The sequence below is a fragment of the Schistocerca serialis genome, chromosome 1 (genome assembly GCF_023864345.2).
Source record: "Schistocerca serialis cubense isolate TAMUIC-IGC-003099 chromosome 1, iqSchSeri2.2, whole genome shotgun sequence".
Classification (NCBI taxonomy): Eukaryota; Metazoa; Arthropoda; class Insecta; order Orthoptera; family Acrididae; genus Schistocerca; species Schistocerca serialis.
Genome location: NC_064638.1, coordinates 108423925 through 108448047, shown reverse-complemented (window position 1 = coordinate 108448047; position 24123 = coordinate 108423925). Strand labels below are relative to the sequence as shown.

Sequence of the window (24123 nt, the reverse complement as noted above, 5' to 3'; positions counted from 1 at the left end):
TCGGTCATTCACGATTGTCACAGTGAAGGAGAATTTTATCATGCCTTCCTCTCAGCGTATTGGTCTCAAGCTACACAAGACTGAGTAAAACATAGCATCATAATGATGAAACGTTTCGAACAATATGAATTTTCCAGTCTTATGAAATATTTTGAAGACATGTTGCATAAGAATCAGTATCTTTCAAACCCATACAGCGCCTCAGAACTCATCCGCATTTACTTAATCAAATTACCTGAACATTTACGGCATATTATTTTAGCAGGACATTGCAAAGACGACATTGAAGCTTTTCAAGGACTGTTACAAGAACTGGAAATTGACACTGACAATCGCGGAACGCGAAAACCGGAGCACAACAATTACAGGTCACATCTGTCACAATTCCGCGATGACAGAAATAATACACGACAAGGCTATTCTTATAACGTAAATCGTGACCAAAACAGACACCACCCGAATGACAACCACTGGCAGAGTAGCAATAATTACTGGGAAAGATCACCTCTCCGCGGTAATGACTATCACAGAGACAATCAGAGAAACAGACAATATGGGAACCAAAATAATTATTATCACGGGAGACAGAATAACTTCAGATGCAACGGTCCACCGTGCAGTGATAATTCAGGGAGAAATTCTCCACCACTTAACCGACAAGAAAGAAACTACAGAAACTACTGACAAAACGACAGACCTGAATTCCATCAGAACTGGCGGGATTCAAACAGAGCAGGGCACTCTCGACAAGGTGAATTTGAAGAAATTAGGTCTCCAAATCCCAATAACGACGCGCGCCAACAAAGAGACAATAGGCAATGACTCATACCGCTGGCAGCCACAAAACGTACGTATGAAACTGACGAAGCAGCTGCCGTAGCTAGTAATTACGTAAAAATGGAAGACATTAGGGACATCTTACTCCAGGAACACGACGTAAAACTTAACAACATTGCATATCCTGTGATTCACATTACTGTAAATGACGTAAAATTTACGGCAGTACTTGACTCTGGCAGTCCCATTTCAGTAATTAGTGAAACAGCTTTTAGCAAATGCAACAAATCGAACGATTGCCCCACACTTCCGTTACGTAAGATTAAATTACAAGGTGCAATCATTGGAAAAAGTGTAGATGTACGCCAACAAACCAACTTAGAATTCTTTTGTCAAAGCCATAGCTTCTCTATGAACTTTCTTATTGTTCCATTATTGTCGACGGAAATTATATTGGGAGTAGACTTTTTGAATGAATACAAAGCAATCTTAAACTTTCACGATGTTGAAATAAGTTTAGAGAAAGAAGGTAAGTCAATAGCTTTGAAATTTGAAGATTGGCTCTCAAACCATGACGAAGAAATTAATCGGCTTTACCTCCTGTTAGACAACAGTTCGGAATTTTCGACGGAACTTGACACTAACAATCACTCTGCAAGTACTGACAGGGCTGATATCGACGGCATATTTGAAATTAATGAGTTAATTCAGAATAAAATTTAAACAATTGTGAATTGTAATGACACTGATAGGCAGGACCTTTTTGAGATTTTATAAGCACATTCCACAGTTTTTACTCACAAAACAGGAACAATCAAGGGATTTCAATACCAATTTCGTGTTCGTGAGCATACTAAATTTTGTGTTAGACCATACATAATACCAGCACATTATAGGGACCGTGTTAGAACAGAAATACAATCTATGCTTGACGAGGGCATTATTGAGCCTGCAGTAAGCTCATACAACAATCCATTACATGTTGTTGAGAAGAAAAATGGATCGATCAGGCTTGTCTTAGATTCGAGACAAATCAATACCATCATTGTTCCTGAAACAGACAGGTCGCAAACGTTGGAAGAACTTCTTCAAAATTTTAATGGTGTAAAAGTGTTGTCTTCCATTGATCTCATCCAGCTTTTATCAGATCGAACTTCATCCAGAATGTAGAAAATACACAGCTTTCCTTTGTTTCGGCGTTTGTTATCAGTTTCGGAAACTTCCTTTTGGTTTGAACATTTCTTCGGCAGCATTCATTCGCGGGCTAAATTCCATATTACCTGAGTTCTTAAAACGTCACATCACCTTATACGTGGACGATATTCTAATAGCAGAAGCTTCATGGGAACAACATAATCGCATCCTCAACAGTTTGTTACGTATTTTTGCAGAATCTGGAATTACAGTTAACTTAGAAAAATCTGAATTCGGTAGGTCAAAAATAAGGTAAGTGATTTGTAAAACGTATAGGTTAATGTTAGTCAGGGCCATTCTTTTGTAGGGATTTTTGAAAGTCAGATTGCGTTGCGCTAAAAAACTATTGTGAGTCAGTTTAAGGACAGTCATGTATAATTGTTCAAAGGGGACGTTTCACAATAAACGAGCTGTAGTGCATCGGATAAAAGGACACAACTCCCACGCGAGGTTACGTTACGTGGCTGTAGCGACGTTAGTCTCCCGGAGATAAGTCGTCATGAAGAAAAGAAACTTAGCGCACAACTTCACTAAAAGAAGCGCACAACTTCACTAAAAGAAGGGATGGTTGGTGGGGCATATCCTGAGGCATGAAGAAGTAGTCAGTTTGTTTAAGGACGGAAGTGGGGAGATATGAATTGTAGTGGCGGACCAAGATATGAACACAACAAGTAGGTTAAAATTGTTTTGGGTTGCAGTAGTTATTCATAAATGTAAGGGATCCACAAATTAAACTGGACTGGAGAGCTGCGTCGAACCAGTCTGTGGACTGAGGAAAGCTAAAGTCAAAACTGGTTTTACACTGCTTCATACTGCATACATTTACTAGTTTTTAGTCGTGTTGTTTTAGTGTCCTTGAAGATTATATTAACTTCTCACTGATAGATACAGATGAAACTCGCCGTGCAAGAAAGTTGAAAGATGGAAGGAACACATATTGCGTCCATAAAAGGAAAACAAACTGGAGGACAATGCTATAGAAATAGAAGTGCAAGTAAGTGAAGATGACTTAAGAGATATGATACTGAAAGAAGAATTTGAGAAAGCAATTAAAGACCTAAATGGAAAAAAAGCCCCTAGGGTAGACGACATTCCTTCAGAGTTATTGAGAACCCTTGAAGAACCAGGGATAACAAAACAATTTCACTTGGTGTGCAAGATATGTAAGGCAGGTGTAATACCTCCAGACGAAACACCAGCTCAAGTCAAGAAAAATGTATAAATTTCAATTCTAAAAAATAAAGTGTGATGTAGACAGAAAATTTTTGCGTGTAAGTGCATCTTAGTCGCAGATAATTGAAAAGACTTCTTTTCTTCCATCATACAGCATTGGTGATCCTTCCTGACCTTTCACGGGTAGCAGTAACTATCTACAGCCAAACTACCTATCAGACACAGCAGTAGTCTTTCTCATGAACCAATCTATTTGTCATTGCAAACCGTATTTTAAGTCCTACGTTAATTTATCGGCTTAGAAATTTATAAATTTCTATTATAGTATTCCCTAAATTTTCAGTGATACATGTGTATCACATTAATACAGATCTTACTGTTGTGTCGGTATCTGGGCCGACACCGTGAAGTTGAGATGGCTGAAAAGGCAAGCTAGACTAACGCAGACGGGCGTGAAGTACTGGAACAGGATACGTAATTAATGTTAGGAAGAAAAGTACGGAGCAGGTTTAATACTTAACTTTACTCAATCATTGAGGTACATCGATCTTGACGATACACAGGAGACTTTAAGTACAATCACTGTATGGCTAATGGCGCCTTGCTAGTTCGTAGCCATTAACTTAGCTGATGGCTATTCTGTCTCTCGGCTAATGAGAGAGAAAGGCTTCGTACATCTGGTCGGTAGCTAGGTTCTCGTACAACTGGGGCGAGTGCTCTCTCGTATCACGAGACCTGCCTTGGTGGTGGCGCTAGGTCTGCGATTACACAGTGGTGACACGCGGGTCCGACATGTACTAAATGGACCGCGGCCGATTTAAGCTACCACCTAGCAGGTGTGGTGTCTGGCGGTGACACCACACTTACGATATTACTGACTGTAACATAGTTCTAAAAAAAAAAAATACCTTCCACAGGATTACAGAGGGATCGAAATGTTTCTGGCCTTAGCCTCTCAAGTTAACGACTCATTAGTGTTAATGACTCTTTACTCGTTTTCGTGAAATTGCCTTTCGATCGCTATCCCATCAACAAAATTGGAACTGTCAAAACGTGCCCTGTCTGAAAACTAGGTGGTAGCTCAGTCGTGAGAGCTGTTCGGTTACACAACTGTAGCTAGTTGAATAATGAGCAGAACATACAGTTTTGTTTCTCAAATGAGTGGTCATAGCTTCGAAAGAGCAGTGAGAGCCTTGTATCTTATGTTTCAAATCTTTGGTTTGGTTCCCGTCATGAGCGACAGCAAAAATTTTGCTTCCTGTGCTTTCAGAGTGACATTAAAGAGACTCACCAGTTACGTCATATGTTTGATTTGGCTTATCTGTATCACTGCCTCTGGTCTTTACTGCGGTTATTTAGTAATGCAGTTAATCCTAATAAATCCGCAGCTCCTTATGACACTACGTTTTGTAATTGTGTCCTTTCTTTTACTGACTGTTTTGGAGCCAGCTACAATTTTATGCAGATCTCTGTGTACTGGATACGACTTTCTTAGTAGGATCACGGAATTGTTGCAACAGGTAGATGCATTGCTCGCCATGCGAGATCCCACTTACAGTACGGAAATATACAGCAAAACGCGACAGAGAGCAATTTTGCTTTTCATTACAGTGCTTGTCTGGGTTGTCACACCAGTTAGCGTACTAGGAGCCTATTTGTTCTTACGTGATCCGTTAGCGACCATCTTTCTATGCCTACAAGGCTTTGTCACGGTCTGGCGAGTTCAGTTCTTCGCCGTTGTGCTGGTACTGCGACAGAGGATGGGCGTCGTCTGTGGTCAGCTGCTAAGGAGTACCCGGCCACCGGCGGGCAGCGAGGCTGAGCTGGAAGAACTGGCGACGCGCGCAGGACAGCCGGGTGCGGCGCAGGTGGCGGGGGCGGAGGTGCGGCGGCTGCAGCGAGCCAGGATGGCCCTCCACCGCTGCGCCCGCCTCTGCAGCCTCCACTTCGGACCCGCACTGCTACTGGCCGTCTTGGGGGATTTCGTCGTCATGACTTGCTCTGCCTATTGGCTCATAGTCCTGACACCACAAGCAGACAAGAGTGTGGAAGTAGTCGTGAACATGTATGCCCTGACTACCGTTCTGTGTCGCCATCTGTTGGTCTGCTGGGTGTGTTCCTCCGCGGCTGAGCGCACCGACAGAGCTGGCCTATTGCTGTCGAGGCTGCAGCCCCTGCTGCGTCCCGGGCCAGCACTCGATGTTCTGCAACTTCCTGTGGACAGATTACGAGTTTCCGCCATGGGGTTTTGTCACATCAACCTCCAGACCTTCGCAACTACTGTTAGTGCTGCAGTCACTTATCTCGTGATACTTGTTCAATTTCATAAGTAAAGTACTACGTGTGGTCTTTGCTAGAATATCTCTCCTTCTAGCAGTGCAATGTACGGAAGCTCTCACTGCTGAAAACATCATCTCGTAAACATAAAATCAGCGTCAGACTACTTAACAGCTGCATGGTAAGTATAGGTTATTTCTCAATTACTCGTGGTGTTTGTACAATCCAGAAGATTGTGAGGTATGTGCATCTAAAAAGCAAAACCCAATAAATGGGTTCCTAAACATTTTGCATCTAATCTGTGTAATTATTTTCTTTCTACCTACAGAATTGATAATAAATAGAGCTCTAACTTGTTTCCCTTGAGTCACACGAGGTAAATACTAGAATGCATTCTCCTGCAATCAATTAGTTACCTGTCCATACTAAGAGGATGTAGTAGAGCTCCAATATAAGTTACTACTTCAGTCTGGTTCTCTGTCATCTATTGCTACTAAAACTTACTTCCACTGTATATCACATTAGACAGGTGATCTGAGGTCTGATGCCTAGAGCCAAGACATAATATACGGTGTTTTAAAAAGATTAACTTGATTTCAGAACTCCATGTTTACTGATAAAAACGTACTACAGACGTGCGATGAATTGCATAATACTCACAAAACATTAAAGATTTACCTACACTATTACAAATGCTCTGTGTGTCAAATAGAAACTGTACGTAATGTACCTGCTAATAGAAAAGTTATGGGGGCTGTTATTTTATTGTTCCCTTCTTCCATGTCACGAGTTAAAGGCATAGATAAATGGAAGCCAAGAATGCAGGGCACTGTCTAGGAGTCCTGCGCGTCCTGTCCAGTGTTGTATAGGAGTGTCATTGAGAAATTCACGTAGTTTGTTGTATCAGTGTGATAGAGGTTTACCCTGTTCGAAAATGAAGTCATCGGAGCCCTCCAGAAGTTGTGGAAAAAGCCAGTTCTGCAGCATGTGAAGATAAATCATTTCAGACCCTATGTTTGCTTCAGAAAAGAAGATACCATACACTTTTTCATGAGAAATGCCACATAATATGTCCACTTTAAGTGAGTCTCTTTTGTTCTCAGTACTGTCGTGACGGTTCCTGAGTCAAGTTAAGTCAGTTTACTTTACCGCTATCATGAAATGTTGCTTCATCACTGAAAATTAACCGTGGGAGAAACGTATCATCTTGCATGTCCTCTACAGAGCATTGTTGAAGTCAACCCGTTTTCTTTTATCACGAACCTGAAGAGCTTCCACTAATTGTATTCTGAGCACTTTATAGACCAAACGACGCTTTAACACTCGCCAGACAGTCGTAAGAGGCATTGTCAGTTCTCTGCTGGCGTGGCGCGGAGACTTTCGAGGACTCCATTCAAACGTTTGCCGAATTCCTTCCTCCATGTCGTCAGAAGCGTCAGGTCGACCTGGACTCTTACATTTGCACAAACACCCTGTCTCTTCAAATTGGTCATATCAATGACGGATGTTTTCGGGTGCAGCTTGATCAATGCGAAAGCGCCGACGAAAAGCACGCTGGACGAAAATCAATGACACACTCTTTGCGAAGTGCAGCACACAACTAAACGCGATTTTCTATACACATTTCCTTGCCTGTACGTCCCCGGTTTCGTAATTATTACCACCCAAAGTCAGCTCATTCTTGTCGAAACACCCCGTATATAGGACACGTACTATTTATCCATGAGATTCAGCCTGGCAAGAAATGAATGCGAATAGCGATTTTCGACACTGACAGATATTATTACATGTAAGACGCTATTTCAGGTTACCTTGTTTTCAAAAATGGTACAAATGACTCTGAGTACTATGAGACTTAAACTTCTGAGGTCATCAGTCCCCTATAACTCAGAACTACTTAAACCTAACGAACCTAAGGACATCACACACATCCATGCCCGAGGCAGGATTCGAACCTGCGACCGTACCTTGTTTTCTCTAGTTATTTCTTCTAAAGAAAAATGACATATACTTCTAAAGTTACTCGTTGGTTGAAAAGCTTCTCCACAAATTATAATAGACGACTAACACAACGCCGGTCAGTGTGGCCAAGCGCTTCTAGGCGCTTCAGTCTGGAACCGCGTGACCGCTACGATCGCAGGTTCGAATCCTACCTCGGGCATGGATGTTTGTAATGTCCTTAGGTTAGTTAGGCTTAATTAGTTTTAAGTTCTAGCGGACTGATGACTTCAGATGTTAAGTCATATAGTGCTCAGAGCCATTTGAACCATTTGAACTAACACAACACGTACTGGAGGAAAAGGAAATGATATTCCTACGGCACACCGACACTACTAAACAAAAAATTTTGCCATAAATGAGCGTTGAGAAGTTGGTGACACTACAGTTCCGTGAAATACGAGAAAATACACACAATTAGTAAGGAGATGTGGCCGCCTGGAAATACAGAAGCGTTACATGCAGTCACAAACCTCAACGTAATGTACCAGAGCCGATGTAAGTCGTTGTTTATCACCTGCAAACCAGTGCTAATAAGGAAATCTAAATGCAAAGGAAGTTCATATTACTTCCCACTCATCAAGTTTATAACGTGTTACACCCAGCAGATAATCACTACAGATTAACTGAAGAGACATGTTTGTAATCAGTAATCCAGAGTTTTTACGTAGGCCGATAGAAAGATAGATATTTTATTGAAGGAAACTTACAAATAAAATTTACGTTACCTTACAGTCCACCTATGCATTAACTATAAAAGCTAGTTGACCAGTTTTTGTTAGTTGCAATCTTCCATGTCTCCTTCTTAATATGAGTTATCAATAATATCACCTATGACACAGAAGATATAAAGAGAAGAAACGTTTTCACTCACAGAAACGAATCGCCGCATCAGTATACCATTCCGGCACGTACATATAACGCTAGATACTTTAAACAAGTTGCTGAGTGCAATATACCATCAAACATCATCCCAATAAAGTATTTACTATGTTGAAAAACTACAATACACAATAACACACTAGTCATGAATCGATTTACTTATGACTGGAGGTAAAGTAAAAAGATGGGAAACATAGTTTCAATCGATCCTCCATGTTGGGTCTAATGGAGAGGGTTACTTTTACAAACATGTTATACACATACTGAAGCTACAGAAGACAATGTAATACGCTAATATGCTAATATGCCTCAAGGAGACATTCACATGTTTTAACACTATTGACATGTTTTGTATCTAGGCAGGTCCACAAGAAAAAGCCTGATCAGTAGTTCCAGTACACCCATCAGTGTCAGCAGGAAAGCAAAGTACGTTCCGCATTAAATATGCAGCATGCCACTCCTCCGACTGTGGCTGTTGGAAGCGATGGTGGGAGTGTGGCGGCGGCAGTATAAGATCATCATGCACACTCCCCTCCCCTCAGTCAAGTCTTTATCTTGGAAGTAGGCCAATCAGACAAAATACACGTATTTAGACCTCCAAGTCGCAGCACGGTGTTTTATCAGTCATTAAAGTGAAACAGTCAGTATGTTCCCTAGTGTCTTGTTTTCTGCACATCCAACTTGGCGCCAAGACCCGACAGTACCTCGATCTTTGTGCCAAAGTGGAATAGCTCTTTGGAGAAACCAAAAATTTTCTATATTATGTAAAAAAGTGATCCTGAGAATCATTCACAGCAATCTAACAATGCTTCTTAGTATAACAGGCGCACACACAAACAAACACACCCACACACACTAAATTTACCAACAACTGCGCAGTATTTTACCTGGCCATTAAGGCAAAACAATCAGGATGTATCCCAAATTCGGCCATCTCGTCCCCTGTACCCCACTTGGCGACACCTTCGATATTTGTACATCACTTGGCGCAAACCACAATGGAGTCTCAAATTAAGTGTCACAATGTTATTTCCTCGTATATATTGTTTGATTTAACCTATGGGCTATGATACACTTAAACATGACTGTGTTTTGCTGCTATATAGTTAAAACTATTCCTTACTATGTAATTTCATAGAACTTTTGTTTAGCTTTCACTATTTGATAGTCATTACCAAGTGCACTTTAACCTGCAAAGCCGGCCGCTGGTGGCCGAGCGGTTCTAGGCGCTTCAGTCCGGAACCGCGCGACTGCTACGGTCGCAGGTTCGGATCCTGCCTCGGGCATGGATGTGTGTGATGTCCTTAGGTTAGTTAGGTTTAAATAGTTCTAAGTTCTAGGGGACTGGTGACCTCACATGTTAAGTCTCATAGTGCTCAGAGCCATCTGAACCATTTTTAACCTGCAAGTTAGATCAGCACTGAAACCATTTTACATTTTGAGATAACACTGTGAAACTTGATTTGAGTGTCTGTCGTGTTCCTGGAAACTCTCTGTAGCTATTCTCGACGTGTGGGGTGTCACGTTGTCTTGCTGGAATTGCCCAAGTTCGTCGGAATGCACAGTGGACATGAAGGGATGCTGGTGAGCAGATTGGAACTGCTTGTGTACGTGTCACCTGTCAGAGTCGTATCTATTCGTATCAGGGTCGCATGTCACTCCAGCTGCACAGGCCTCATACCATTGTAGAGTCTCCACCAGCTTGAACAGTCCCCTGATGACATGCAGGGTACATGGGTTCATGAGGTTATCTCCATACCCGTACATGTCCATTCGCTTGATATGATTTGAAACTAGGCTCGTCCAACCAGGCAACATGTTACCAGTCATGAACAGTCCAATGTCGCTGTTGATGGGCCCAGACGAGGCGTCGTCATCAAGGGTACATGAGTGGTCCTTCGACTCCGAAAGCCAATATCAATGATAGTTCGTTGAATGGTTCGCACAGTGACACTTGTTGATGGCCCAGCAATTTTCGAAAGTGTTGCAATTCTGTCACGTTGAATGATTCTCCTCATTCGTCGTTGGTCTCGTTCTTGCAGGACCATCAGGCCGCAGCGTTGTCGGAGATTTCATGTTTTACCAGATTCCTGATATTCACGGTATGCTCGTGAAACGGTAGTACGGGAAAATCCCCACTTCATCGCTACCTTGGAGGTGCCATGTCCCATCGCTCGTTACCGGACTATAACACCATGCTCAGACTCACTTAAATCTTGATAACCTGCCGTTTTAGCAGCAGTAACAGATCTAACAAGTGCGCCAGACACTTGTCTTATATAGGCTTTGCCGAGCGCAGCGCCTTATTCTTCTTGTTTACATCTCTCTCTCTCTCTCTCTCCCTCTCTCTCTCTCTCTCTCTCTCTCTCTCTCTCTCTCTCTCTCTCTCTATATATATATATATATATATATATATATATATATATATAATATATATATATAAATTAAGTGTCACAATGTTACTTCTTCGGCTTAGTTGTCAATATAATTCTTCGATAACAGGTTGAATCCCATGTGGCTAAATCATCTGATGCAGCACTATTTTAGGGGGCAACAAGATAATACACACACCCCCACACACACACACACACACATATATATATATATATATATATATATATATATATATATATATATATATGTGTGTGTGTGTGTGTGTGTGTGTGTGTGTGTTTGAATATGATCCATTATCTTGTTGCCCCCTAAAATTGTGCTGCATCAGATGATTTAGCCACATGGGATTCAACCTGTTATCGAAGAATTATATTGACAACTAAGCCGAAGAAGTAACATTGTGACACTTAATTTCAGTGTCCATTATACTTGTACTGAGTGGGATACAAATATCAAACTCTTGTCGTTGCCAAGCTGGGTACAGAGAAGAGCATAGCGTACTTTGAGGTACATACTGTTTGGCATTTTCACTGTAATGGCCCTTACGATACTGGGGTGTGATTGGCTATTTCGATTCAACGACTGGTAATACTCATATATCAGATTGTAGTTAAAGGTGTATGAGGTCTAAGGATTCTGCAAGGTTTCAGACAAGTCGACACTTGACAAAGCTGTGTGTATGATGTATATATGCACACTGTAGCGACGAATAAAAATTTGTATAAACGTCGGGATTCGGAGACAGGTCTCCCACTCACTTGACAGATGCGCTAACCGCTACGCCACTTGGGCACAGTAGCTCTGCAGTACTGCATGAACCAACCTAGCACGCCCCCCTCCTCAGCCCAAATTCCGATTCACGCCTCGGTGCAGGTGGTATATCCCCTAAACTCGAGCAGCATGGCAGATGATCTCCAACTGTACTGGAATATCGCCTCAGCAACGAGCGAAGAGTGGGATCCTGCCTGAAACAGAGGCATAGCTGCTTCAATCAAATGAAATTATGTGGTTACAGAAAGCTTTTACAGTCTCAAAAATCCATTATACATGAAGACCGAAACGGCGAATGATAATTCGTACAAATGCCGGATTTCTAAGCCTGGTCTCCTGCTCACTAGAGACATGCGCGAACCACTACGCCACCTGGGAACAGTGGCTTTGCACAGCAGCGTGACCTACCCTAGCACGCCTCCCTCCGCCGTACAACCTCCCATTCGCACCTGAGCCCACTTGTTGTTACCCCTAAACTCGGTGTGGCTACTTCCGGCAGAGGTTCGAGCCCTCCCTCGGGCATGAGTGTGTGTGTGTTGTCCTTAGCGTAAATTAGTTTAAGTTAGATTAAGTAGTGTGTAAGCCCAGGGAACGATGACCTTAGCAGTTTGGTCCCTTAGGAACTTACCACAAATTTCCAAATTTCCTAAACTCGGACAGCACTGAAGAAGAACTTCAACTGTACTGGAACAGCGCCTCAGCATCGAACGAAGCGGTAGATCCCACGTGAAACCCAGGAATAGGAGCTTTAATCAGATGAAACCATGTAGTTCCAGACATATTTTCAAGTCTCAAACATGTATGTTCAATTCCATTAAGTTTCAGTTGTGCAGCCGCAAGAGTTCTCCTTCTTCTTCTAATATTTCGGACGTATAACGTTCAGCCATCTTCAGAGTGAGCCGCAAAACTACCACTCCAGTTTTTTTTCTTTATTGTATTTCAGTTCCCCACAGGGGCGGGCTGGCAGCAGCATATGCGCTGCTCTTCAGCCGAAAGACACCCCTCCAGTGCTCGCTTCGTCCCTTTATACTCGTGTACCGCACAACTGCGCATGCGGCCACAGAGACGTTGGTCCGCGGCGGAGATGTGCACAATGCGCGAGTTACATCTTGGACCCCGCAGTCGATCTGTGTTGGCATGTCGCTATATCATTGTGAGCTGCACTGTGACGGCGTCTTTGTGAGTTTATTACAGCAAGTGCCGGATTCCATGATTTATCATGGTTGAAACCATTATCTCTATTAATTAAATTCGACATCAAGCGAAAATACGGAAGGCTCTGAAAATGAAACCGAAGGATGCCACAAAGAAAGCAGGAGAAGACGAAGAAACCTTTAAACCGATGGCCTTCCTACCATTTGTTGGTAGCGTCTCATCAAAAATAGGTAAGATTGCCAGATAAATCTATTAGAAAGTTTCATCACGTGTTTGTCCTGCATCTTGGGGACTGGAAATATTTGGGGCGTATAGTACGCTCTACTCAATATATAACTGCTGAGGAATCTTATGCGTTGGAGAATGTCAACAGACCGGCAGTTGCTTTCATAGATGGCACCTTGAATTTTATTGGTGACCTGCTTCCAATTTTTTGCATTGATTTTTAGTGGGCATTTGTCGATAATCATCCCCAGCGTGGTGTGGTCTTCGACACGCTTCGCCCAAGATACAATAACTGCGTCGAATCCTCCAACGCTGTCAAAGGTGCATTGACCGGCGTTGATTTTAGCACCGGAAGCACGACAGTACTCGTCTACCGCAGTCTTGAGGGTTGATACGTCACCGTCGTTGCGCAGTAACACTCCGACGTCGTCGGCGTATGCACGAACCACGAAGGACGTCCCGGAGATCGACAGGCCTGCAAGTTTGTCACGAATGGAGCGTAAGAGTAGCTCGAGCGATAAAACAAATAAAATCATGGAGAGGGCTCCCCTGCGGCGCTCCTCTTTGGACCTCTATGGGCTGAGTAAGCTGTCCATTTACGCTGATTTTGGCTGTAATGCCCGTGACGAAAGGTTGCGAGACGTTAATAAAAGAGTAAATGTAGGGTAAATTAGAATGTCAGTGGTGTTTTCTGCAGGGTTCAGGTGTGAGTCGTTTATGAGATACTGTATTTCGAAAAGTTCCCACACCGACAGTCGTTAAATACCTGTGGTAGCACACACAAAACAACAACACGAGTGCATACGCTAGTCATGTGGATTGTGGCCAGTAACGAGACAGCTGACTGTCACAGATCGTATTCAGAATAACCGCTGGCAGTGGCAGTACACGCTTTCAGTCTAGTACGGAACGGTTACCGCGCAAGCGTTAGTATTTCAGCCGAGATGTACAAGCAGATTGCAGTAATACGTCGTTGCGTATCATCGGGTGTAGTTAATATGCTCTTCTTGACAGCGACTTTCAACTCCCCCCACAGAAAAATATCTATATAGACATCATACACGGGGAATGGGCCCGCCAAGTACAGGTCCTCTGCGTCCAGTTCAACGATATGCAAACAATTCATGAAGACATCCCGTAGTAATTCGTACTCTATGGGCCGAACACCAATGATATTGTTGGAATAGGTTCCTCCTAGTCTGCAGACGAATACCTTCTAGCATCCCTGGCCGATGACATGTTAGGAGGCTGCAATAGTTGGGTGCTTTCATCGTTCCGTATATGAAAACGGGCCTAAGAGCTAATGGTTCACTATCCCACACCAAACATTTACATTCCAAGAACGCTGACGTTTCACCAGACGTAGCTAACAAGGATTTTCAACAGACCAATAGTGTATGTTATTGAGATTTACCTGTCCATTATTGGCAGATGTAGCTTCATCACTAAACAAGATACACGATCTATCTGCAGTATCCTGTCCTAATGCACATCTAGAGCCGGTTCTCATAATAGTTTCCATGCAGCTCTTGATGGAAAGAGATGTCGGTGAAGAACGCATAGGACACTTGCCTGACCTGTGCCCCTTCGTCGTGCGACTGCACGGGAACTAACATGCAGATCAGCTGCAACAGCAGCCAGAATGAAACTTCCTGGCAGATTAAAGCTGTGTGCCGGACCGAGGCTCGAAATCGAGACCTTTGCCTTTCTCTGGCAAGTGCTCTACCATCTGAGCTACCCAAGCACGACTCACGCCCCGTCCTCACAGCTCTACTTCTGCCAGTACCTCGTCTCCTACCTTGGATAGCTCAGATGATAGAGCACTTGCCCTCGAAAGGCAAAGGTCCCGAGTTCAAGTCTCGGCCCGACACACAGTTTTAATCTGCCAGGAAGTTTCATATCAGCGTACACTCCACTGCAGAGTGAAAATCTCATTCTAGCAGCCAGAATATAAATTTCCCCCTATTCTGCGTTGTTTCCATCTGTTACGTTGTCTAGGCGTTACAATACCAGTTTCACGTAACTGGCTGAATACGTTGATTAATAACTGCTAAGACAGTTGCCTTCTATAGGGATATCTTGCTGCATACGCCGTACAAGAAGGAACTGTGTTCTTCCTACACTCTCCACACGCCATGAACATATCGCCTTTTTCTGCGTTGGTGAATTCCATCGTTTACTCACGGCCTACTGCTTGGACTGTCACACACTGTGTGACTAAGAATCGCAATGCACGCAAAGAACACACAAGCACACTGTAAGTAGAAGCAGATATGAGAACGCCTTACCTAGCAACTACACTGGTTCAATGGCGCAACAAAGTTTAGGTGTGGAAACTTTACACAATACGATATATCGTAAACGACTCCACAAGAATCCTCCGACAAACACCGCAGTCATTCTCACTTACCCTCCGTTTCATTTTGTAATGTTAATAGTCACTGTTCCATGTAAAAAAAAAAAAAAAAGTCAAACATTCTAGGTGTTATTACAATCTGTTATTGGCTAACAGTACGAGGCCCGGGCAAACAGTTCATTCTGTGAAAACTACACATCAGTAGCACTTTCTATTTCCGTATTTGCGGTGTTAGTTTTAAGCAATTCACCCAGTATATATCGTCTACTACAGTGTTCTCATTGGTTGTACTTAACAGAGGAGGTTGTAGTGGAGAGTACTATGTGTACAAATAGAAATTAAAGGCCTATAGAAGTTTATGTAGTTGTATTAACGCATTTATGAGCTGGCGTGTGACTTACCTTTATCATCATATTATTGTTGCTCTTTAATTGTTATTGATTTTAACTTAGTTCGATAAGCACGGGCGACATGTTTCTGGTTTTACCAACCTCTCAAGGTAACGACTCATTAGTGTTAATGACGCATCACTGATATTCGTGAATTTACGTTTCCATCGTTGCCCCATTAAAAAAATTGGAATTTTCATGTTGTACTCTGTCTGATAACTAGATCGCAACTCAGTCGTCAGAGCTGTTCGATCGCATGAGTGTAGCTCGTTTGATAATGAGCAGTACATGCGGTTTTGCTTCTCAAATAAGTGGTCATAGCTTCCAGAATGCATTTACACCCATATATGTTATATTACAAACATTTGGTTTGGCTCCCACGGTCAGTGATAACAAAGATTCTGCATCTTGTCGCTTCCGACAGTCATTGAACAGGCTCTCAGGCTACGTCACACCCTTGACATGGCTCACCTGTATCAGTGGCTCTGCTCTTTACTGTACTTATTTAGTAATGGATCTGATCAGAGAATCTCCACTCTTCCCGATAACAATGCGTTTAGTAATTGTGGTGTGCTTACTGTAAGACCTTCGGTACACACACCATCAGATTATTAGACTTGTCGCTCTAACGAAGTAGGCGAGTGTCAGCAATATGTCTCGTGGTCTTATCGTGGCGTGTTTATCTTCTGCCGTTAGGTCAGACGGTAGAAATGCCACTAGCCGGCTTAGAGTAGCAGATTGACGGTGACCAACTTTAAACACAACTTGATTAATTTTCACATTTATTAAAATAATAACAAGCATAAAAATAACTTAACTTGGTTCTGGATGCTATTTACAATGGACAATCTGCAGTTCCTTTGGTCTTGGTACGTTAATCTTATTCTCATATATCTCTGATACTTGACAAAGTGTCTATACACTTCTCTTCATGGCGAGGTACAGGAATATGGTAATCTTATTAGGCGCAGACTGAAACTTGACTGTAGACTAATGGAGACTGCTACAAACTAATGCAGACTGACTAATCGTCTCGTTATAATACCTCGCGCGTTCAGGTACCACTGCGCGAGTGTGATCCGCGAGGAGAAAAGGTTCTACGTTAGCAGCAATCTCATTAGCTGCGTAACATATTAATAAGCGGATCGGCAGAAACAGAACTTGTTCCGTCTCTAAGACAGCGCCATCTCGTAGTGCGGAGAAGGACGAGCGCTGCGCCTGCGCTGTTGTGCTTAGCGGGGCGCGCTCTATTGGGAAAGTTGTGTACGCGCTGACTACGCGGAACTATGTACACAACAGTAATGTTGTTGTTTCTTTTACTGTGTTTGTTAGAGCCAGCTACTACACTACGGGCCATTAAAATTGCTACACCAAGAACAAATGCAGATGATAAACGGGTATTCATTGGACAAATATATTATACTAGAACTGAAATGTGATTACATTTTCACACAATTTGGGTGCATAGATCATGAGAAATCAGTACCCAGAACAACCACCTCTGGCCGTAATAATGGCCTTGATACGCCTGGGCATTGAGTCAAACATAACTTGGATGGCGTGTACAGGTACAGCTGCCAATGCAGCTTCAACACGATACCACAGTTCATCAAGGGTAGTGACTGGCGTATTGTGATGAGCCAGTTGATCGGCCACCATTTACCAGACGTTTTCAGTTGGTGAGAGATCTGGAGAATGTGCTGACCAAGCCAGCAGTCGAACATTTTCTGTATCCAGAAAGGTCCGTACAGGACCTGCAACATGCGGTCGCGCATTATCCTGCTGAAATGTAGGGTTTCACAGGGATCGAATGAAGGGTAGAGCCACGGGTCGTAACACATCTGAAATGTAACGTCCACTGTTCAAAGTGCCGTCAATTCGAACAAGAGGTGACCGAGACGTGTAAACAATGTTACCCCATACCATCACGCCGGGTGATACGCCAGTATGGCGATGACGAATACACGCTTCCATTGTGCGTTCACCGCGATGTCACCAAACACGGATGCGACCATCATGATGCTGTAAACAGAACCTGGATTCATCCGAAAAAATGACGTTTTGCCATTCTTCCACCCAGGTTCGTCGTTGAGTACGCCATTGCAGGCGCTCCTGTCTGTGATGCAGCGTCAAGGATAAGAGCAGCCATGGTCTCCGAGCTTTTAGTCCATGCTGCTGAAAACGTAGTCGAACTGTTCGTGCAGATGGCTGTTGTTTTGCAAACGTCCACATCTGTTGACTCAGGGATCAAGACGTGGATGCACGATCCGTTACAGCCATGCGGATAAGATGCCTGTCATCTCGACTGCTAGTGATAGGAGGCCGTTGAGATCCAGCACGGCGATCCGTATTACCCTCCTGAACCCACAGATTCCATATTCTGCTAACAGTCATTGGATCTCGACCAACGCGAGCAGCAATGACGAGATACGATAAACCGCAATCGCGATAGGCTACAATCCGACCTTTATCAAAGTCGGAAACGTGATGGTACGCGTTTCTCCTCCTTACACGAGGCATCACTACAACGTTTCACCAGGCAACGCCGGTCAACTGCTGTTTGTGTATGAGAAATCGGTTGGAAACTTTCCTCATGTCAGCACAATGTAGCTGTCGCCACCGGCGCCAACCTTGTGTGGATGGCCGGCCGAAGTGGCCGTGCGGTTAAAGGCGCTGCAGTCTGGAACCGCAAGACCGCTACGGTCGCAGGTTCGAATCCTGCCTCGGGCATGGATGTTTGTGATGTCCTTAGGTTAGTTAGGTTTAACTACTTCTAAGTTCTAGGGGACTAATGACCTCAGCAGTTGAGTCCCATAGTGCTCAGAGCCATTTGAACCAACTTGTGTGGATGCTCTGAAAAGCTAATCATTTGCATACCACATCATCTCCCTGTCGGTTAAATTTCGCGTCTGTAGTACGTCATCTTCGTTGTGTAGCAGTTTTAATGGCCAGTAGTGTATTTTATGCAGAAATCTATTTACTGGGTACCATATCGTTAGTGGCATCATGGAACTGTTGGAGCAGGTAGATAAGTTGCTCGCCATGCGATATGACACTTACAGAACGACAATACAGGGTGTTACAAAAAGGTACGGCCAAACTTTCAGGAAGCATTCCTCACACACAAATAAAGAAAAGATGTTATGTGGACATGTGTCCGGAAACGCTTAATTTCCATGTTAGAGCTCATTTTAGTTTCGTCAGTATGTACTGTACTTCCTCGATTCACCGCCAGTTGGCCCACTCGAAGGAAGGTAATGGTGACTTCGGTGCTTGTGCTGACATGCGACTCATTGCTCTACAGTACTAGCATCAAGCACAACAATGTGTCAATCCCCATTTCAGCGCAAATGTTCTCTTTGCGGATGAGGATTCATTCCAACGTGATCAAATTGTAAATTTTCACAATCAACATGTGTGGGCTGACGAGAATCCGCATGCAATTGTGCAATCACGTCATCAACACAGATTTTCTGTGAACGTTTGGGCAGGCATTGTTGGTGACGTCTTGATTGGGCTCCATGTTCTTCCACCTACGCTCAATGGAGCACATTATCATGATTTCATACGGGATACTCTGCTTTTGCTGCTAGAACATGCGCCTTTACAAGTACGTCACAACATGTGGTTCATGCACGATGGAGCCCCTGCACATTTCAGTCGAAGTGTTCGTACGCTTCTCAACAACAGATTCGATGACCGGTGGATTGGTAGAGGTGGACCAATTCCATGACCTCCACGCTCTTCTGACCTCAACCCTCTTGACTTTCATTTATGGGGCATCTGAAAGCTCTTGTCTACGCAACCCCGGTACCAAATGTAGAGACTCTTCGTGCTCGTATTGTGGACGGCTGTGATACAATACTCCATTCTGTGTGTGTGTGTGTGTGTGTGTGTGTGTGTGTTTGAGGTTTACGGGCGCAAAACAGCGTGGTCATCAGCGCCCAAACGCATAATAACAGGAACACATGCAGTGAAGGGACTAAGACGAACAGCGAACAAGGAGAACGGCTAAAAGACAAAGACCTGACGCAGTTACAAATCAACACATACAGAGGCAAAACAAGAGGAGAAGGAGCACACTAAAAAGGAAGGGAAACAAGGAAAAAAGAACAGAAACCGAAGGGAAACAAGGAGGTAATCGTGACTGGCTGACATCTTACCTAAAACCTGCGTGAGCCAGTCACCCAGCAGCACATTAAAACCCTCTCCCTAAAATCCGAGGCAACAAATTGGACAGGACACAAAACCGTAAGACCTTAACTACAGTCGTTCCATCATCGTGTAAAATAGAGGGCAAATCCGGTGGCAAAGAAAGCACCGCCCTCTGGTCAGAGAATAAAACACAGTCAAGTAAAATGTGGCGGACAGTAATCTGGACGCCACAAGCACTGCAGATTGGGGGGTCCTCCCGCCGGAGTAAAAAACCATGCGTTAAGGGACTGTGCCCGATGCGGAGGCGAGTGAGGAGAACCTCATCCCGCCTGCATGACTGGTAGGACGTGCGCCATGGCCGCGTGGTGGCCTTGACCAGACGCAGCTTATTGTCACCGACTGCCAGCCACTCCTCGTCCCATTGACGCATAACACGAAAACGCAAAAGCGAGGTAAAAGCATGGAGGGGGACGACACATTCAACAACGTGAGGGAGGGAACATGCATCTTTGGCAGCCACATCCACCACGTTTCCCCTAATACCCTCGTGCCCCGGCACCCAGCAGAAAGAAATCTCCTTCCCATGCCGTTGCAGATGGAGTAGGCCATCATGGATGTTCTGGACGACCGTGTCCGTTGGGTACAAGTGTTGCATGGTCTGAAGGGCACTCAGAGAGTCAGAACAGATGAGGAACTTAAGACTGGGAACACATCTCATCTGCCCCAATGCCCACAAGATCGCAAACAATTCGGCATCAAAGATGGTAAACGCCGCAGAAGCCGTAACTTGACGACTCGATCAGGGAAAACAACAGCACAACCAACAGAGTCCCCCAGTTTAGAGCCATCCGTAAATACTGGTACATGGTCGGGATGCTGGTGTAAAATATCGGAAAATAAGGAGGTAAAAACAAACGCAGGAGTGCAGCTCCTCCGGTACTCCGACAAGTCTAAAAGGACGCTGGGCCTCTGGAGCAACCAGGGAGGCAGGCAGGTAAAACCTTGTCGTTGGGGGACCACACGCTCCACACCAAGGGACTCAAGCAAATGCTTGGCACGAATCCCAAATGGTCTCGTTGCCATGGGACGACTGGGAAAGAGACGTTCCATAGGCGGTCGGCCAACGGTAGGCTACGCAGGGGAGGTAGGACAGGCAAGAAATTGATACACCTGTCGCACCATGAGGAGTTTCCGCCGGATGGCGAGCGGCGGTTCTCCTGCCTCAGCACACAGGCTGGGTATGGGACTGGTACGGAAGGCACAAGAGGCCGGCCGGATACCCTAATGGTGTACTGCGTCAAGAATCTTCAGATACGAAGGCCTTGCTGACCCATACTCGGTGCAACCATAGTCAAGACGCGATCGGACGAAAGCCCTATAAAACTGCAGCAGACGCGCCCGGTCTGCTCCCCAGGACCGATGGCTCAGACACTTCAACATTTTCAGTGCCTTCAGGGCCTGCACCTTGAGGTCTTTAAGGTGGGGCAACCACTACAATTTGGAATCAAAAGTAAGGCGCAGGAACCTCACAGTGGCTCTAAAAGGAAGAACAGTGTCCCTCAGATGCAATTCAGGGGAGGTAAAAAGACGTCGAGAACGATTAAAATGAACACACACACATTTGTGTGCAGAAAAGGTAAAACCCGTCTTCGCAGTCCATGCCCCTAAGCGCTTTATCGTAAGCTGCAACTGCCGACTAGCAATGACAAGACTGGAGGAAGAACTGAAAACAGCAAACTCGGCCACAAACAAAGAGCACTGGGCAGGACTCGGGATAGTGGATGTGATACTGTTAATGGCGACGGCAAAGAGGGTGACACTTAAAACGCTTCCCTGAGGAACACCATTCTCCTACACGTACAAATCAGATAGCACATGACCAATCCGATATCGAAAGAGGCAGTGGGAAAGAAACGACCGAATGAAGATGGGGAGACAGCCACGAAAGCCCCACTCATGGAGTTGATTGAGGATATGGGTACGCCAAGTAGGGTCATACGCCTTATTAATGTCAAAGAGCACACCTAGACAATGCTGGTTGCGTAGGAAGGCCTGCTGGATGGCCACCTCAAGCAGGGTCAAGTTGTCTATAGTGGAACGACATCCCCGAAAGCCACACCGAGAGGGGCTAAGGAGCTGCCTGGTCTCTAGCAGCCAAACCAGGCGACGGTTGACCATTCGTTCTAACGTCTTCCCGACACAGCTTCTCAAAGCAATACTTGGATAACTACTGGGATGCCTTCGGTCCTTCCACGGTTTGAGGAGGGGAATCAAAATCGCCTCCCTCCACGAGTCAGGGAACGTGCCGGATAACCATATCATATTAAAACAATTCAGGAGAACTTCCTTGGATGGCAGCAACAAGTGCTGCAGCCCGCTGTACCGGATTTGATCATGACCGGGCGCAGTATCATGAGCCAAAGACAGCGCCGAATCCAGTTCCCACATTGTGAAGGGGCAGTGTAGGGTTCAGAATTTGGAGACTGGAAGTCCAAGTGACCCCTCTCGATGGCAGTGCGGTAGTGGCAGAAATCGGGATCACAGTTAATAGAGGCGGTAGATTCCGCAAAATGCATGGCCAGTGTCTGGGTAATGCCTCTCGGCGCCGTGAGGAGACATCCTTGATGCAGCAATGCTGTGACAGGTAGTTAGCTGAGTTTCCTGGAAATCCTCCTGATGGCTTCCCATACTTTCGTAGAACTAGTGGAGCGGGAGATGGAGTTCAAGAACGATTGCCATGATCGTCGTTTGCTCTCTTTAATCACTCGCCGCGCCTTGGCCCTTGCCACCCAAAAGGCCACAAGATTGTCAGCTGAGGGACGGCACTTGAAGTGGCGCAGAGCTGCACGGCGGTCCCGGATGGCTGGGTGGCACTCAGTGGTCCACCCAGCGACAGGACGCCTCTCGGGATGACCGGATGACCGTGGGATTGACAATTCAGCAGCATGGGAGATCACGGCAGTAACATGGTCTACACATTCGTGGACGCTGGCACGGTGTTCCAAAACAGCCAGTTGGCTGAAAAGTGTCCAGTCAGCTCTCCAGAGGTGCCACTGGGGCGGCACTGGTAATGCCACAGCTTCCTCCAGGAGCCGAATCCAAAGGGGGAATTGGTCACTAGAATGGAGGTCAGCACCAACCACCCACAGAGCAGAATCCGCGAGTGCTGGAGAGCAAAAGAAAAGGTCAATAGCTGTTGACGACCCGGGAGCAGTACAGAAATGAGTGGGAGCACCAGAGTTGAGGATGCACAGTTCTTCAGACATCATGAGGCTTTCCAGAATGCGACCCCTGGGGCAAGTAGTCGGAGAGCCTCATAAGACATTATGAGCATTGAACTCCCCCAGAAGAAGAAATGGGAGGTGGAGTTGGCTAATAAGGTGTGTGAGAGCCGCAGAGTTTATCGCATCCTGAGGTGGTAAGTAAACTGAACAGACTGTGGGCCTCCGACCCACAAGAAAGTCAACTGCAACTGCTTGCAAGTCTGTAAAGAGAGGGAGCTCAGATGAGGGGTGCATGTCACGGACAAAAACCGCAACACCACCCTTTGCCCTTTCCCCTGTCAGATCATCTCTTCGATATATGGTAAAGCCCCGTAAAGAAGGAGCATCAGTGGCCCGAAAATGTGTCTCTTGGAGACATAAGCACAAAGGGCACTCTCGTACAAGGAGTTGTAATTCGGCCACATGCGTCCTGAACCCATTCAGGTTCCACTGTAATATGGGAGCCAGTGATCAGGGTGGCTGAACTTTCACCCTGCCTCTGTGCTTTGGAGGAGAGCCCGTACTGGCTGCAGATTTATTCCTGGGGCGAGAAGATCGCCCCCAGTCGACATCAATGTCCATCAGCTCCGATGACGACCCACAGGAGATGTCAGACAGTACAATGGCCTCGTCATCGGACCGACCCTGACTAGTCTCCTGAGGTGGCAAAACTTTCACCTTCGGCGTCTTTGTCTTGGGTGGCTTTGAATGCAGAGCCTTGTCAACAGCTGGAGCTGTACTCGCCTGGGCAGAAGGCGCCATATGGGGAGAGGCAGGGAGTACCCCAATGTCAGCAACCATGGCCTTGTCCGACGTTGCGAGGAGAGCTGCAGGTTGCAAAACAACCGCAGCAGCACAAGTGCACTGGCAAACGCAGGTATTAGTGCTAACACTAGCAACCTCCGTTTGCGAAGCAACAGTTTCCATTTGTACCGGTTTTTTCAGTGCGGAAGCGAAAGATGTAGAAAACACAGGAGGTTGCATGGCCTTAAAGAGATTCTTGGCCTCACCATAGGGGATGCGCTTAGATGTTTTAATCTCCTGTATCTTCTGTTCTTCGAGATAAACGGGACAGACCCGGCTCCAGACGGGGTGACTCCCAGAGCAATTCACG

The 24123-nt window shown here is 45.1% G+C and overlaps 1 protein-coding gene across 1 annotated transcript; it reads left to right on the top strand.

The window, feature by feature from the left end:
- Positions 1-4904: 4904 nt before the first annotated feature.
- LOC126435470 (gustatory receptor 23a-like) lies at positions 4905-5477 on the top strand. The gene has a single exon (XM_050090467.1). The coding sequence runs from the start codon at positions 4905-4907 to the stop codon at positions 5475-5477; it is 573 nt and encodes a 190-aa protein (XP_049946424.1).
- Positions 5478-24123: the final 18646 nt, after the last annotated feature.

Coding starts and splice junctions, on each gene's coding strand:
- LOC126435470 (XM_050090467.1), top strand. CDS start 4,905: ATGGGCGTCGTCTGTGGTCAGCTGCTAAGGAGTACCCGGCCACCGGCG.